Source organism: Oncorhynchus gorbuscha, unplaced genomic scaffold, assembly GCF_021184085.1.
Source record: "Oncorhynchus gorbuscha isolate QuinsamMale2020 ecotype Even-year unplaced genomic scaffold, OgorEven_v1.0 Un_scaffold_981, whole genome shotgun sequence".
In the NCBI taxonomy this organism is placed as follows: Eukaryota; Metazoa; Chordata; class Actinopteri; order Salmoniformes; family Salmonidae; genus Oncorhynchus; species Oncorhynchus gorbuscha.
In genome coordinates this window covers 222,542-240,391 of record NW_025745904.1, presented here as the reverse complement: position 1 = coordinate 240,391, position 17,850 = coordinate 222,542, and the positions used below count along the sequence as shown (strand labels likewise).

Below are 17,850 nucleotides of genomic sequence, written 5' to 3'. Positions count from 1 at the left end.
GTGACGTTTAGTTACTTGTCTTGTCATAAAGAGAGACATAAAGAGCCTGCCAATCTTAATACATAATCCAGTGCTTAAGGTCCATGTACATTAGGTTTCCTTTGTCCTTTACAGAATGGAAGTAATTATATCACCAGAAGGCCCAACAAGTTAATTGCACTGTACTCCTCTTGGTTCAGAGGTTGTTGTAGAGTCTCAGGCTCTTGGGTCAGAAGTTGTTGTAGAGTCTCAGGCTCTTGGGTCAGAGGTTTTTGTAGAGTCTCAGGCTCTTGGGTCAGAAGTTGTTGTAGAGTCTCAGGCTCTTGGTTCAGAGGTTGTTGTAGAGTCTCAGGCTCTTGGTTCAGAGGTTGTTGTAGAGTCTCAGGCTCTTGGGTCAGAAGTTGTTGTAGAGTCTCAGGCTCTTGGTTCAGAGGTTGTTGTAGAGTCTCAGGCTCTTGGGTCATTGGTTTTGTAGAGTCTCAGGCTCTTGGGTCCACAGGTTGAAAGGCTCTTGGCAAGATCTGATTCTCTTGGGTAAAACCCTTTTGTAGTGTCAGGTAGTGTCATTCCTTTTGTAAAGTCTCAGGCTAGTGTAGGGTCAGTGTCCATTCCTTACACTCAAACCCTTAGAGGTAGTGTAGGCCCATTCCTTACAGTCCAGGATGTCCATTCCTTACACTAAAACCCTTAAGGTAGTGTAGGTAGTGTCCATTCCTTTACACAGGTGTCTCTAGTTAAGTGCCATTCCGTCACTAAAACCCTTAAAGTGGATCAGTTGAAGGTAACTGTATTGACCAGATCAAGAGGCTGAGTAGTGCCCCTATAAACGTTCATGTACTTTTTCACCATCATCCAATTGCTGTGTAGGCTACAGCCAAGAAGTTTGAGAAAATGTTCTAGAATATGGTGGGAAAAGAGTTCCAAATTGTCTGCAGCCATTTCAACTGAAAGTTTAACTGCCACTGTGTAACTGTACAGACCCAAGACCCGTGACTTCCGACCTTCAGCCTCAGGCAAACGGGTTGTCTGATCAAGATGGTGGGTGTCACCCCTCTAAACGTTCGTGGTAGCTGTTCTTGCCGTCATGTGTTGGTGTGCCCGTCGATGCTGTAGCAGCGATGCACCTCTGTCAGGGATGACGCCACGTTGAGGCTGAGCGGAAGACATCTGCGTGGGCAAAAGAAACTGGATCCTCTGCTGGTTCCAGTGCCTTCTGCACCTTGGACCTGGAAGGAAGAAAGTCCCATCGACAACAGTTTACACTTCAACGTGACACCTTCAAAGTCATTATGGTTGCAAACAGGTTGTCAACGACACCTTATCAAAGTCATTATGGTTGCATCAGCTTTCAACGTGACACCTTATCAAAGTCATTATGGTTGCATCAGCTTTCAACGTGACACTCTTTCAGGGATGACGCCTTACGTCAAAGTCATTATGGTTGCATCAGCTTTCAACGCTGACACTTATCAAAGTCATTATGGTTGCATCAGCTTTCAACAGTGCCTTATCAAAGTCATTATGGTTGCATCAGCTTTCAACGAAGACACCTTATCAAAGTCATTATGGTTGCATCAGCTTTCAACGTGACACCTTATCAAAGTCATTATGGTTGCATCAGCTTTCAACGTGACACCTTATCAAAGTCATTATGGTTGCATCAGCTTTCAACGTGACACCTTATCAAAGTCATTATGGTTGCATCAGCTTTCAACGCATCAGACACCTTATCAAAGTCATTATGGTTGCATCAGCTTTCAACGTGACACCTTATCAAAGTCATTATGGTTGCATCAGCTTTCAACGCGACACCTTATCAAAGTCATTATGGTTGCATCAGCTTTCAACGCGACACCTTATCAAAGTCATTATGGTTGCATCAGCTTTCAACGTGACACCTTATCAAAGTCATTATGGTTGCATCAGCTTTCAACGCGACACCTTATCAAAGTCATTATGGTTGCATCAGCTTTCAACGTGACACCTTATCAAAGTCATTATGGTTGCATCAGCTTTCAACGTGACACCTTATCAAAGTCATTATGGTTGCATCAGCTTTCAACGTGACACCTTATCAAAGTCATTATGGTTGCATCAGCTTTCAACGCGACACCTTATCAAAGTCATTATGGTTGCATCAGCTTTCAACGTGACACCTTATCAAAGTCATTATGGTTGCATCAGCTTTCAACGCGACACCTTATCAAAGTCATTATGGTTGCATCAGCTTTCAACGCGACACCTTATCAAAGTCATTATGGTTGCATCAGCTCAGCTTTCTGACGGAGAGTTAGTTCAGAATGACGTAATATCCCGCTGAAGTCTTACCTCCCCATTGAAGAAGCAGAAGATGGTGGCAACCAGGAGACCCTGAGGATAGAAAGAGGATACTTCAACACAAGGAAGATAACACTAACCAGCTTGGGACACTACTCTAACTTAACTTCTAGAGTTGACTTAGAAGTTCCAGAAGGTCTCCAGAGTTCTAGAAATTTGAGAATGTTCCAGAGTTGTCCTACCTGGTAGTGCATGAGGATGTTCATAATATAGTCGTAGATCTCCAAGGCGAAGCGTCCCTGGGGTTTGTAGGGGAACAAGACAAACTGGATGCCCAGGAGAGGGACTAGGATCAGGGTGGCTCTCACAGCCTTCATGTAGAGGCTAGATTCAGCTTGATGGGTCACCTAGAATACAATAGAACTTTATTAGTCCATTTGTTACAGCAAATAGAGGAAATGATTTTCTGCTTGTTGGTGGATTACCTTCAGTTTGGTGATGAGGACACGCACAATGTTTAACAGGAAGAACAGATTCACCTGGAGAGAGAGGGGAAGGGAGGGATAGAGAAGGGGGTAGGAGGGAGGGTGAGGGAGGGAGGGGGAGAAGAGACAGAGAGAGACAGAGAGAGAGAGAGAGAGAGACACAGAGAGACAGAGAGAGAGAGAGAGAGAGAGAGAGAGACACAGAGAGAGCCAGAGAGAGAGAGAGAGAGAGAGAGAGAGAGAGAGAGAGAGAGAGAGAGAGAGAGAGAGGGACAGAGAGAGGGACAGAGAGAGGAGAGAGAGAGAGAGAGAGAGAGAGAGAGAGAGAGAGAGAGAGAGAGAGAGAGAGAGAGAGAGAGAGAGAGAGAGAGAGGACAGAGAGAGCCAGAGAGAGAGAGAGAGAGAGAGAGAGAGAGAGAGCCAGAGAGAGACAGAGAGAGCCAGAGAGAGAGAGAGAGAGAGAGAGAGAGAGAGAGAGAGAGAGAGAGAGAGAGAGAGAGAGAGAGAGAGAGAGAGAGAGAGAGAGAGAGAGAGAGAGAGAGAGAGAGAGAGAGAGAGAGAGAGAGAGAGAGAGAGAGGGACAGAGAGAGCCAGAGAGAGAGAGAGAGAGAGAGAGGGACAGAGAGAGCCAGAGAGAGAGAGAGAGAGAGAGAGAGAGAGAGAGAGAGAGAGAGAGAGAGAGAGAGAGAGAGAGAGATTTTGGAAATAAGCCAATGTGTCCAATGAGTCCAGCCAGAGACATGTCCATTATGTCCAAAGTAAATGTACTTAAAATCCCACCCAGAGTATAAAGGAGACCTGAGGTTGATGACTGTTCTGTTTACAGTGATCACACAAGGGGAAGAACAGGGATGGTCATAAACGTTAGTTAATGTACTTGGAATTGTGTCTTAAAGAAGGGCTCACCAGCAGGGCAGCACAGATGGGACCATGGATAATGTAGAGGAGGGAAGTGTTGGAGCTGATCCAACAACTGTGGAGGAGAGAGGGAGATGCCAAGAGATATTTGACTCATGTGGACAACATGGCTTATCCATGAATTACTGTATGTGGCAGAGAATGGCATACTTATCAAAGACCAGAGAGAAAGATATCAAAATACTTACTTATCATTGTAGTAGTAGCTTCGTGCTATTGCATGTATCAATGCAGGTATGAGTGGAAATCCTGGGAGATTATGCAATAATTGATTTAATGGATGACATAATGGACAAACAACTGTAATTCAACATGAAATGAACCTCTAGAAACGTCCCTTAAAAGGCAAGCGTTGTTTAATCGTGTAATAGTTAGTGAATGGTTTCATTAGTTAATAGTTTTGTCGTAACTTCACGTACCCCATCCAAGCAGGTAGTACCACATGAGGTGTTGTTTCTCGGCGAACACAGCCACGACGATGAGTGTGTGCAGGTAGATGCCCTCACACAGCATCCAGAAGTAGTTACAGCCAAACAGGTACAGGTGAATAAACATGATCACCTTACAGCTCACCTGGTGGGGGGTGGGGTAGCAGAACTAGTATCAGCTTGGAATATCCCCTGTCAGTGTCAACCAACAGTCTATGGTTGAGTAGACATTTTTGTCTACTGAGCTTGGAAATGCTTTGCTCATTATTTACATCCTAAGTTAATTCTGTTCTAGTGAAACCGGTTGGGACCTTTAATATATAAACCTTTTATATATTTACACGTTTAATATACACTGCTGTTCAAACGTTTGGGGTCACTTAGAAATGTCCTTGTTTTGGAAAGAAAAGCACATTTCTTGTCCATTAAAATAACATCAAATTGATCAGAAATACAATGTAGACATTGTTAATGTTGTAAATTACTATTGTAGCTGGAAATGGCTGATATTTTATGGAATATCTTCATAGACCTACAGAGGCCCATTATCAGCAACCATCACTCCTGTGTTCCAATGGCACGTTGTGCTAGCTAATCCAAGTTTATCATTTTAAAGGCTAATTGATCATTAGAAAACCCTTTTTCAATTACGTTTTCACAGCTGAAAACTGTTGTGCTGATTAAGGAAGCAATAAAACTGGCCTTCTTTAGACTAGTAGAGTTTCTGGAGCATCAGCATTAGTGGGTACGATTACAGGCTCAAAATGGCTAGAAACAAAGACCTTTCTTCTGAAACTCGTCAGTCTATTCTTGTTCTGAGTAATGAAGGCTATTCCATGTGAGAAATTGCCAAGAAACTGAAGATCTCGTACAATGCTGTGTACTAGTGCAAACTGGCCCTAACCAGAATAGAAAGAGGAGTGGGAGGCCCAGGTGCACAACTGAGCAAGAGGACAAGTACATTAGAGTATCTAGTTCGAGAAACAGACACCTCACAAATCCTCAACTGGCAGCTTCAATAAATAGTACCTGCAAACCACCAGTCTCAACGCCAACAGTGAAGAGATGACTCTGGGATGCTGGCCTTCTAGGCCAATGAGTAAGTGTGTCCAAACTAGAGGTTGACCGATTAATCGGAATGGCCGATTAATTAGGGCCGATATCAAGTTTTCATAGCAATCGGAAATCTGTATTTTTCGGCGCCGATTTGCCGATTAAATTTTTTACAATTTTGTTATACCTTTATTTAACTAGGCAAGTCAGTTAAGAACACATTCTTATTTTCAATGACGGCCTAGGAACAGTGGGTTAACTGCCTTGTTCAGGGGCAGAACAACAGATTTGTACCTTGTCAGCTCGGTGGATCCAATCTTGCTTACAGTTAACTAGTCCAACGCATTAACGACCTGCCTCTCTCTCGTTGCACTCCACAACGCTGCCTGTTACGCGAATGCAGTAAGCCAAGGTAAGTTGCTAGCTAGTATTAAACTTATCTTACAAAAAACAATCAATCATAATCACTAGTTAACTATACATGGTTGATGATATTACTAGATATTCTCTAGCGTGTCCTGTGTTGCATATAATCTGACTGAGCATACAAGCATACAAGTATCTAAGTATCTGACTGGGCGGTGGTAGGCAGAAGCAGGCGCGTAAACATTCATTCAAACAGCACTTTCGTTTGTTTTTCCAGCAGCTCTTCGTTGTGCGTCAAGCATTGCGCTGTTTATGACTTCAAGCCTATCAACTCCCGAGATGAGGCTGGTGTAATCGAAGTGAAATGGCTAGCTAGTTAGTGTGCGCTAATAGTGTTTCAAACGTCACTCGCTCTGAGCCTTCTAGTAGTTGTTCCCCTTGCTCTTCATGGGTAACGCTGCTTCGATGGTGGCTGTTGTCGTTGTGTTGCTGGTTCGAGCCCAGGGAGGAGCGAGGAGAGGGACGGAAGCTATATTGTTACACTGGCAATACTAAAGTGCCTATAAGAACATCCAATAGTCAAAGGTTAGTTAAATACAAATGGTATAGAGGGAAATAGTCCAAACTACAACCTAAAACTTCTTACCTGGGAATATTGAAGACTTATGTTAAAAGGAACCACCAGCTTTCATATGTTCTCATGTTCTGAGCAAGGAACGTTAACGTTAGCTTTCTTACATGGCACATATTGCACTTTTACTTTCTTCTCCAACACTTTGTTTTTGCATTATTTAAACCAAATTGAACATGTTTCATTATTTACTTGAGGCTAAATTGATTTTATTGATGTATTATATTAAGTTAAAATAAGTGTTCATTCAGTATTGTTGTAATTGTCATTATTACAAATAAATAATAAAAATGGTCTGATTAATCGGTTTCGGCTTTTTTGGTCCTCCAATAATCGGCATCGGTATTGAAAAATCATAATCGGCCGACCTCTAGTCCAAACCTTTGACTGGTACTGTATAATTAGTGTTGCTTTGCATACTGACAGGGTTGTACTGTACTAGTCCCTGGTTGTTAGTCATTATACTGACAGGGTTGTACTAGTCCCTGGTTGTTAGTCATCATACTGACAGGGTTGTACTGCACTAGTCCCTGGTTGTTAGTCATCATACTGACAGGGTTGTACTAGTCCCTGGTTGTTAGTCATCATACTGACAGGGTTGTACTAGTCCCTGGTTGTTAGTCATCATACTGACAGGGTTGTACTAGTCCCTGGTTGTTAGTCATCATACTGACAGGGTTGTACTGTACTAGTCCCTGGTTGTTAGTCATCATACTGACAGGGTTGTACTGCACTAGTCCCTGGTTGTTAGTCATCATACTGACAGGGTTGTACTAGTCCCTGGTTGTTAGTCATCATACTGACAGGGTTGTACTAGTCCCTGGTTGTTAGTCATCATACTGACAGGGTTGTACTGTACTAGTCCCTGGTTGTTAGTCATTATACTGACAGGGTTGTACTAGTCCCTGGTTGTTAGTCATCATACTGACAGGGTTGTACTGCACTAGTCCCTGGTTGTTAGTCATCATACTGACAGGGTTGTACTGTACTAGTCCTTGGTTGTTAGTCATCATACTGACAGGGTTGTACTAGTCCCTGGTTGTTAGTCATCATACTGACAGGGTTGTACTAGTCCCTGGTTGTTAGTCATCATACTGACAGGGTTGTACTGTACTAGTCCTTGGTTGTTAGTCATCATATTGCCAGGGTTGTACTAGTCCCTGGTTGTTAGTCATCATACTGACAGGGTTGCTCCACACTAGTCCCTGGTTGTTAGTCATCATACTGACAGGGTTGTACTAGTCCCTGGTTGTTAGTCATCATACTGACAGGGTTGTACTGTACTAGTCCCTGGTTGTTAGTCATCATACTGACAGGGTTGTACTGCACTAGTCTCTGGCTGTTAGACATCATACTGACAGGGTTGTACTGTACTAGTCCCTGGTTGTTAGTCATCATACTGACAGGGTTGTACTGCACTAGTCTCTGGTTGTTAGTCATCATACTGACAGGGTTGTACTGTACTAGTCCCTGGTTGTTAGTCATCATACTGACAGGGTTGTACTGTACTAGTCCCTGGTTGTTAGTCATCATACTGACAGGGTTGTACTAGTCCCTGGTTGTTAGTCATCATACTGACAGGGTTGTACTAGTCCCTGGTTGTTAGTCATCATACTGACAGGGTTGTACTAGTCCCTGGTTGTTAGTCATCATACTGACAGGGTTGTACTAGTCCCTGGTTGTTAGTCATCATACTGACAGGGTTGCACTAGTCCCTGGTTGTTAGTCATCATACTGACAGGGTTGTACTAGTCCCTGGTTGTTAGTCATCATACTGACAGGGTTGTACTAGTCCCTGGTTGTTAGTCATCATACTGACAGGGTTGTACTAGTCCCTGGTTGTTAGTCATCATACTGACAGGGTTGTACTGTACTAGTCCCTGGTTGTTAGTCATCATACTGACAGGGTTGTACTGTACTAGTCCCTGGTTGTTAGTCATCATACTGACAGGGTTGTACTAGTCCCTGGTTGTTAGTCATCATACTGACAGGGTTGTACTGCACTAGTCCCTGGTTGTTAGTCATCATACTGACAGGGTTGTACTAGTCCCTGGTTGTTAGTCATCATACTGACAGGGTTGTACTAGTCCCTGGTTGTTAGTCATCATACTGACAGGGTTGTACTGCACTAGTCCCTGGTTGTTAGTCATCATACTGACAGGGTTGTACTAGTCCCTGGTTGTTAGTCCTCATACTGACAGGGTTGTACTAGTCCCTGGTTGTTAGTCCTCATACTGACAGGGTTGTACTGTACTAGTCCCTGGTTGTTAGTCCTCATACTGACAGGGTTGTACTAGTCCCTGGTTGTTAGTCATCATACTCACAGGGTTGCTCTGCACAAGTCCCTGGTTGTTAGTCATCATACTGACAGGGTTGTACTGTACTAGTCCCTGGTTGTTAGTCATCATACTGACAGGGTTGTACTAGTCCCTGGTTGTTAGTCATCATACTGACAGGGTTGTACTGTACTAGTCCCTGGTTGTTAGTCATCATACTGACAGGGTTGTACTAGTCCCTGGTTGTTAGTCATCATACTCACAGGGTTGTACTAGTCCCTGGTTGTTAGTCATCATACTGACAGGGTTGCTCTGCACTAGTCCCTGGTTGTTAGTCATCATACTGACAGGGTTGTACTAGTCCCTCTGGTTGTTAGCCATCATACTGACAGGGTTGTACTAGTCCCTGGTTGTTAGTCATCATACTCACAGGGTTGCTCTGCACTAGTCCCTGGTTGTTAGCCACCGCTGTCAACCAGATGATGGTGATGACCGAGTTCAACACAAATGAAAAAAATAGGTTTTTGTGGAGCGTTATCCTCTGGCAGCTTAGACTCCTGGTAGGGAAAGAAAGAAAATATCCTTATGTTGAATGGACAACAATGGAAGGGGATCAATGTACCATCTTTATCGAGTTAAACTCCCAAAACTCCTTATAATTACTTTCTCCCAACATAATTTATGACGCTTGTGTCGTTAATGCCTCCTTATGAGTAGGCCAGTATGAGTTTTCCTCCTTCTTCCATAGAAAATAATTCAATTATTCAATCTAAAGTAAGAAAAACACCATATTTCTATATACACTGCTCAAAAAAATTAAGGGAACACTAAAATAACACATCCTATATCTGAATGAATGAAATATTCTTATTAAATACTTCTTTCTTTACATAGTTGAATGTGCTGACAACAAAATCACACACAAATTATCAATGGAAATTAAATTTATCAACCCATGGAGGTCTGGATTTGGAGTCACACTCAAAATTAAAGTGGAAAACCACACTACAGGCTCTCAACTTTGATGTAATGTCCTTAAAACAAGTCAAAATGAGGCTCAGTAGTGTGTGTGGCCTCCACGTGCCTGTATGACCTCCCTACAACGCCTGGGCATGCTCCTGATGAGGTGGCGGATGGTCTCCTGAGGGATCTCCTCCCAGACCTGGACTAAAGCATCCGCCAACTCCTGGACAGTCTGTGGTGCAACGTGGCGTTGGTGGATGGAGCATGATGTCCCAGATGTGCTCAATTGGATTCAGGTCTGGGAACGGGCGGGCCAGTCCATAGCATCAATGCCTTCCTCTTGCAGGAACTGCTGACACACTCCGGCCACATGAGGTCTAGCATTGTCTTGCATTAGGAAGAACCCAGGGCCAACCGCACCAGCATATGGTCTCAAGGGGTCTGAGGATCTCATCTCGGTACCTAATGGCAGTCAGGCTACCTCTAGCGAGCACATGGAGGGCTGTGCGACCCCAAAGAAATGCCACCCCACACCATGACTGACCCACCGCCAAACCGGTCATGCTGGAGGATGTTGCAGGCAGCAGAATGTTCTCCACGGCGTCTCCAGACTCTGTCACGTCTGTCACGTGCTCAGTGTGAACCTGCTTTCATCTGTGAAGAGCACAGGGCGCCAGTGGCGAATTTGCCAATCTTGGTGTTCTCTGGCAAATGCCAAACGTCCTGCACGGTGTTGGGCTGTAAGCACAACCCCACCTGTGGACGTCGGGTCCTCATACCACCCTCATGGAGTCTGTTTCTGACCGTTTGAGCAGACACATGCACATTTGTGGCCTGCTGGAGGTAATTTTGTATGGCTCTGGCAGTGCTTCTCCTGCTCCTCCTTGCACAAAGGCGGAGGTAGCAGTCCTGCTGCTGGGTTGTTGCCCTCCTACGGCCTCCTCCACATCTCCTGATGTACTGGCCTGTCTCCTGGTAGCACCTCCATGCTCTGGACACTACGCTGACAGACACAGCAAACCTTGCCACAGCTCACATTGATGTGCCATCCTGGATGAGCTGCACTACCTGAACCATGTGTGGGTTGTAGACTCCGTCTCATGCTACCACTAGAGTGAAAGCACCGCCAGCATTCAACAGTGACCAAAACATCAGCCAGGAAGCATAGGAACTGAGAAGTGGTCTGTGGTCACCACCTGCAGAACCACTCCTTTATTGGGGGTGTCTTGCTAATTGCCTATAATTTCCACCTGTTGTCAATTCCATTTGCACAACAGCATGTGAAATTGATTGTCAATCAGTGTTGCTTCATAAGTGGACAGTTTGATTTCACAGAAGTGTGATTGACTTGGAGTTACATTGTGTTGTTTAAGTGTTCCCTTTATTTTTTTGAGCAGTGCATTTCTATATAATTTAAAACAGTAGTGGGGAATGCTCTAAGTGAAGATTGTGTTAGTTTTTTATGATCATGTTTTGTAATTTAGTATTTTATTGGGTTTGGTGTTGATATGTGTGTTTATATTGTGCAGGGCTCATTTGAAAAAGACACTTGGTCTCAATATGACACCATGTTAAAATAAAGGTTAATAAAATAAAATACATTACATTTACATTTAACAGGAGCATACTTATGGGCTAACAGAGCAACTTACTTGAAATGGAAAAATATTCCCAATGAGAAGAACAATGACGTCAGCGACAGTCCATGTCCAATCAGAACCAGGTAGTAGAGATTCATCGCTGTCTGAGAAAGAATACACCATGTCAACCTAACATGCATTACAATATAATATGCACAACAACATAACTACATTAAAAAGCTTATCAAAAGGTCACTTGTCTTACCACTCTTCCTGCACTGGTGTATGCCGTACATTTGGTGTAGTTTGTCCATGTCCTGTTGCTCTCCGGGTGTAGAAACCAATTACCCGTTTCACTGCACACTTTGGACGCCATTTCTGGGGATTAGAAACAGAAGGTGAGTGATGTAGTGCATCAACCAACGTGAGTCAACAGAAGAGTGGACAGGTGTGACACCTGCTCATCTCAGCAATCAACGCAGCATTAATTCAAAAGAACGATATCCATTCATGAGAATAACTTTCATCCCTTTATCCATACTAAAATGAACGTTGAAAACAGCAAAGGACATTTCTCGAAAAGCCTAACAGGGAATAGCCAGGCTGACTCGTACATTACCTTATACAGTCATACAATAATCTCTGTTCAATGTCGTTGGGTTGGAGAGACCAGCCAGATTGCAAAATACAGACCTGCTGTGTCAAAGTCTTGGAAGTAGTCTGGACAGTGTTGGTTTGTAGTGAAGCCTGCCTCTGTGTCCTCCCAGCACAGCCAGCCATCCCACGTCCTGTTACAAACTGGCCCTGAGTGAAGGGACACAACAACACAGGCAGTTTAAAGGGATACTTCGGGATTTTGTCAATGAGCATGCTAGCAGATACCCATAGTCATCGCGCTAACGCTAGTTAGCATTGGCTCGCGAAACTACCTCTAACTTCCTTCATACTGCACACATAACAATGGTATCCACAAGTTCATCTGACTCTAGGGAAATAGATTTAGCCAAAATCCAGAAGTATCCCTTTAAGCAAACTTTTAAGTTGAAACTGAAACTAGAAGGTCAGTTCCTTAGAAGGTGCTATTCACTGGGGTTAGGACCATTTCAGTTAAGACTGAAGATTATTTCAAATTAAAATGGAATATGCTAAGAGTAAATTGAAATACTCTACCATGCAAATCATGAGATTGAAATTGAACAAATGTAATTTTTTAAATGTTTTTATTTTACTAGGCAAGTCAGTTAAGAACAAATTCTTATTTTCAATGACAGCCTAGGAACAGTGGGTTAACTGCCTGTTCAGGGGCAGAACGACAGATTTGTACCTTGTCAGCTCGGGGATTTGAACTCGCAACCTTCCAGTTACTAGTCCAACACTCTAACCACTAGGCTACCCTGCCGCCCAATGAGCTACCCCATTACAACCTGCACCACACCAACCTTAAGGGACCCTTACCTATTTTGTTGTGTTTGTCGTTTTTCATGATCTTCTGATAGCACTCAAACTGAGCAGTGACTATGGTGTTCCTGGTAACACCGATGTCGTGGTAGACGTTCTGGGTATGGTGCTGCTGGGAATCATTCCCCTCAGGGCTCGCCAACACGCACAGCTGTGAAAAAAATGGCTAACACTCAGAGGAAACGATACACTCACGGACAGGTAAGGAGATGATCATAGAGCATTTTAGAGTTTCAAACCAAATCAAGAGAGTGAAAGTGTGGATTTGAGAGTTAAATATGAGTTATGATCATGTTTTAACAACTTTCAAGAACAACCATATTCACTCTGCATGCCACAGTGAGCTTATAAAAGGCATATCGAGGACAAAGGGTAAATGACTTCACAACTTGGGTGAGTATATTACCTCAGTGACAGAACACAGCAACAGAAGTGAGAATATGCCGTTAGCATCCATCCTGGCTCTGCTGTCAACGGGTCCTGGAGGAGAGATAGAGACAGGTCAGCAGGTCTGTGAACGGTGGAAGGGGTTTTAGTGAGAGGAAAATTTCACTCCCAGCCAAGCGAACTGCTATCTACGGCTCAGAGCCAAGACTGCTTGCAATAATCCCCCTATCGGTCTCTGAGAGAAACAGGGAGAAGAGGGAGAGAGATCACAGTCATAATAATACACTAAAACAAGTTTTTTTCAAGAAGACCTTTATAGATGGATCTAGATGAACCATTCATATGATTGAATGCTATGTCACTCATATGATAAATGAATTACATTATTATCAATGACATTGTCACTTATATGAATGTTATGTCCAGGGGCGCAACTTTCACTGTGGACAAGGGGGACATGCCCCCCCACACATTCTGAAATTGCATTTTTGTCCCCCCAGTTTTACCGTTGGAATGTGATACAAAACGAGGCAATGGTCTGCTTTAGGCCCATGCGTTAAAAAAATATGAATGTCCCCCTCACACACTTCTAAAACCAAAGTTGCACCCCTGGTTATGTCACCACTGACGTAGCCAACTACCTTATCACATCCATGTCAGTAAACAAGATGTCTGAGTCTATTTCCAAATACACTTGTTTTGGTTTGAAAGCATTAAAGAGACACGTGTTGATGTGATGAAGCCATCAATCACACAGAACTGAACCCAGAACCGGCCCCTTTGATCCTTTCCTCAATAATAAATCACACATGGAGGTGCAGCCCAATAGCATCTGTGAAGAGAACAGCACCAACTGAAAAATATACTACCCGTAAACCTAAGATACCGTACATAGCGAGTAGTGGGTAATATAAATCTTCTATCACATACATTCAGGTCCAGAACTATTCGGACATTGACCAAGTTATTATTATTTTAACTGTCAACCAAAGTTGAAATCAATTCATGAATATAACCCGAAAGGGCAGATTTTCAGCTTTAATTTGAGGGTATTTACCTCCAAATCGGGTGAATGGTGTAGGAATTACAGCACTTTTTATATGTGACCCCATTTTAAGGGACCAAAAGTCATTGGAAATTGGCTGCTCAGCTGTTCCATGGCTAGCTGTGTGTTATTCCCTCATTCGTTCATTTATAAGCAATCAGATGAAAGATCTAGAGTTGATTTCAAGTGTGTCATTTGCATTCGGACTCTGTTGCTGTTAACCCTCAACATGAAGTCTGTCACTGCCAGTGAAGCAAGCCATCATGAGGCTGACATTTCAAAACAAACCCATCAGAGAGAGAGTAAAAACATGAGATGTGGCCAAATCAACTATTTGGTACTTTCTGAAAAAGAAAGAACACACTGGTGAGCTCAGGAACACCAAAAGGCCCGGAAGACCACGGAAAACAACTGTGATGGATGACAGAATCATTATTTCCCTGGTGACAAGAAACCTCTTCACAACAGTTGTCCAGATCAAGAACACTCCACAGGAGGTAGGTGTATCTGTGTCAACGTCAACAATCAAGAGAAAACTTCACCAGAGTAAATACAGACGGTTTAGCACAAGATGTAAACCACTGGCAAGCCTCAAAAACAGGAAGACCAGATTAGAGTTTGCCAAATAACATCTAAGAAAACCTGTACAGTTCTGGACAACATCCTATGGACAGATGAGACAAATATCAACTTGTACCAGACGGCTGGAAAGAGAAGAGTACGCAGAAGGGAAGGAACTGCTCATGATCCGAAGCATACCACCTCATCTGTGAATCATGGTGGAGGGGGGTGTTATGGCCATATATGGCTGCCAATGGAATTGGTTCCCTTGTAATTCAGATTCAGCCAAATGCTTCAAAACTCATTGGACGTCGCTTCACAGTGCAGATGGACAATGACCCGAAGCATACTGTGAAAGCAACCCAATGCTTTTTAAGGCAAAGAAGTGGAATGTTCTGCAATGGCCAAGTCAATCACCTGACCTGAATCCAATTGAGCATGCACTTCCCTTGCAGAAGGCAAAACTGAAGGCAAAATGCCCCAAGAACAAGCAGGAACTGAAGACAGCTGCAGTAAAGGCCTGACGGAGCATCACCAGAGAAGAAACCCAGCATCTGGTGATGTCTATGGGTTACACACTTCAGGCAGTTATTGACTGCAAAATATTTTTTTTAACTCACAATTTAATTTACGATTATGTTAGTTTGTCCAATGACTTTGAGCCCCTAAAATTGGGGGGTCACATATAAAAAGTGCTGTCATTTCTACACCGTTCACCCGATTTGGAGGTAAATACCCTCAAATTAAAGCTGAAAGTCTGCACTTTCAGCTCACATTCATTATTTAATTTCAATGTAATTTATTTTCAACTCCAATATGCTGTGTTTCCTTCCAAATCCATTGTGGTGGCGTACAGAGCCAAAATGATAATAACTTGGTCAATGTCCAAATATGTATATAAATCCACAGGGATCTGGGCTACTCAAACTCCCACCGCTGGACATTAATGCATTAGCTATCTTTTTCTAAAACAAAAACAGAGCTAGCGATGGTCGTTCCCAAACATGCAGCGTCTGGTTTAAACCATCAGCTTGGCAATAAGACAAAAGCACTTCTCTTCTCTGAAGCCAAGCAGAATAACAGCAGGCCCAACCATGATAACCTTGTGCCCTTCCTGAAGCACCAGGGAGGAACACCAGGAGGGGCCTGAGAGACATGTCAGGGTTTCCTCTCCAAGCTTTCCTGGGTCATAACATGAAGGGTTGAGTCGGCCAACACCCCAAAGGTTCTACAGTACCAAATTAATGGAATTCATGAGGGGTGAGGAGAGAGAGAGCTTGGCAGAACCAAGGAAACATGGAGGTATTTACCCCCTCCCCCTACCATCCTCTCTCTCTCCTTCTCCTCTCCCTGTCTCTCTCTATCCCTCTCACTCTTTCTCCCCCCTCTCCTTCTCACTTTCCTGCAGTAGCCCCATCCCAGCCCTCCTAAATCAGGAAGCACTTGTCAACCCTCTGACAGTTTGTTTAACTTATGTCCTTCTCCAACACACCCCTGGAAATGTACCCAAACCTTTCCACTGTCCAAAACCCTAGTCACCACACAGTGCTTTCTCTCTTAAAGGGGCACTTCAGGGGCACCAAGCCCATTCCACTGTGTAGCTCAGACACCTGAAGATGAAAGTGTTGTTGCACTCGTTTTGTTACAGCATGCCCTGCAACCAGTGCTTGACTTGGACTGAAATAGGTGCCTGTACTGTTGATATTTAGATGCAGGAGCCCCACAACACTTTTGAGCTAATATTCTATATGAAGAACTGGAGCTCAAGCAGTAGAAACGTCAGCTCCGGTGAGCTCCTGCCCAAGTCAAGCACCGTCTGCATCTGTATGTATAGTATTGAAATAAGATAAACCTTTTGTCAGTGTGTGTGTGTGTGTGTGTGTGTGTGTGTGTGTGTGTGTGTGTGTGTGTGTGTGTGTGTGTGTGTGTGTGTGTGTGTGTGTGTGTGTGTGTGTGTGTGTGTGTGTGTGTGTGTGTGTGTGTGTACTCTCACATCTCATCTCTTTGGAATGGAATCTTTTCACATCAATGAATTGCAGCAAAACCAATCACCAATGTGTGTACATTTTACATGGTGCTGCTTCTGAAATCAGAACCAAAGCCTTCTATCAATCTGTTTAGACTGACCATGGTGCTTTTGTAACCACGTAACCATGGCAATGAGACGTTTGCCAGCAGACATCTGCAGTCCAGACTATTTCGTAACAGGCAGTGTGCGCCATTCAGCAGGCATCAAGAAGTGGCTTCCAGACATGCTACAAACTGTCTGAATCTCCCTGACAACAGTTAGTGAAGGTTCTATTACCCTGAGAAGGACCAATGTCATCATAGAACTCAGTGAAGCTGCGCAACCAGCCAATATGTGGCATTGTAATGCTCAAAAGAAAGAACATTAAAATAACAAGATGACAAGTTGGTAGAAAAGCGATGAAACTTCTATAGTATCACCTTGTGTGTGAAGGATATAGCCGTTGATATGTGTTATTTCCTTTGTTCATATTGTCTCCCTGCCTTTCGTGAAGTTTTCTTTCTAGAAGTGCATATATTCCTGCCGTGCTGCATCACACCATGGCCAGCCCTATCTATCTAAACCATATTATCCCTTAGCATCATCATCATTTTCAAACTCCCTCTAACATAACAATGCAGATAACAACAACAACAACAACAACAACAACAACAACAGCAACAGGGTTGGAGTGGACGTAAACCGTGATGTTTAAACCACTGTTCTTCAGAGGCACTCTGCATGGTTGATCAAGCTTTATTAGCTCTTGACCCAATCTTAACAATCAACAATATACTATCACTTTATTATCATTAGGCCTATTTGTGTAGACAGTTGTATTCTGATCCACCTTGATAGCCTACCCAAACCCAATCAGAACCAATTCCAGAAAGAGACCAGAAATGATTCCAATCTGTCATTCTGCTGGACTGGAATTCATTAAAATGTGTCTTACCTTACTGAAAAATGTAGTCTTCAAATGAAAAGAAAATAGCGAATTCTGCTTTTCCCGACCCTTTTTCCAGAGCCCTAATAGTCCGGTTGTCCTAATGGTTCAATCCAGTGTGCGCTACGGTAAAAGCGAGGAGAGGAGCTCGAGCTTCAAATTGAAATTGATCCACTACAGTGGCATCCTGTGACATCATCACAAACCGCCTCTTCCTTCCGAGGGTCTCATCCCCTTTTGGACTGCTGATGTCAGAATGCCCTCAATCTGGCTCTGATTTAGACTATTTTACATCTCTATATTCCTTGGGAGTGTCACATTTCGACTACAATTGAATTAGGCTGACCGACATTTTCCAAATTTGATAGGCCTATACACATTTTTTAAATGATCAAATAAGCTAAAAACGTCTTAAATATATATTGTTGAATGTAACCTAAAACATATACTTTACTTACTTGATCCATCTACCCATTACTTTGACCAAAA

The 17,850-nt window shown here is 43.3% G+C and overlaps 1 protein-coding gene across 2 annotated transcripts; it reads right to left on the bottom strand.

Moving 5' to 3' along the window:
• Window positions 1–1,742: 1,742 nt before the first annotated feature.
• On the bottom strand, window positions 1,743–17,506 carry LOC124020904 (calcitonin gene-related peptide type 1 receptor-like). Of its 2 annotated transcripts, XM_046336209.1 has the most exons (13): window positions 17,371–17,506; window positions 12,821–12,894; window positions 12,412–12,565; window positions 11,650–11,760; window positions 11,222–11,334; window positions 11,029–11,120; window positions 8,844–8,970; window positions 4,079–4,232; window positions 3,848–3,908; window positions 3,648–3,714; window positions 2,742–2,795; window positions 2,499–2,663; window positions 1,745–2,349 (listed from the first exon to the last, which is right to left on the bottom strand). In XM_046336209.1, exons 2-13 carry the CDS (start codon window positions 12,869–12,871, stop codon window positions 2,275–2,277), a joined length of 1,224 nt encoding a protein of 407 aa, XP_046192165.1. In that variant the 5' UTR covers window positions 12,872–12,894; window positions 17,371–17,506; the 3' UTR covers window positions 1,745–2,274. The 2 variants fall into 2 exon arrangements, with proteins under 2 accessions (XP_046192166.1, XP_046192165.1); XM_046336210.1 differs by lacking the exon at window positions 2,742–2,795 and having other exon boundaries at window positions 1,743–2,349.
• Between the last annotated feature and the right edge of the window lie 344 nt (window positions 17,507–17,850).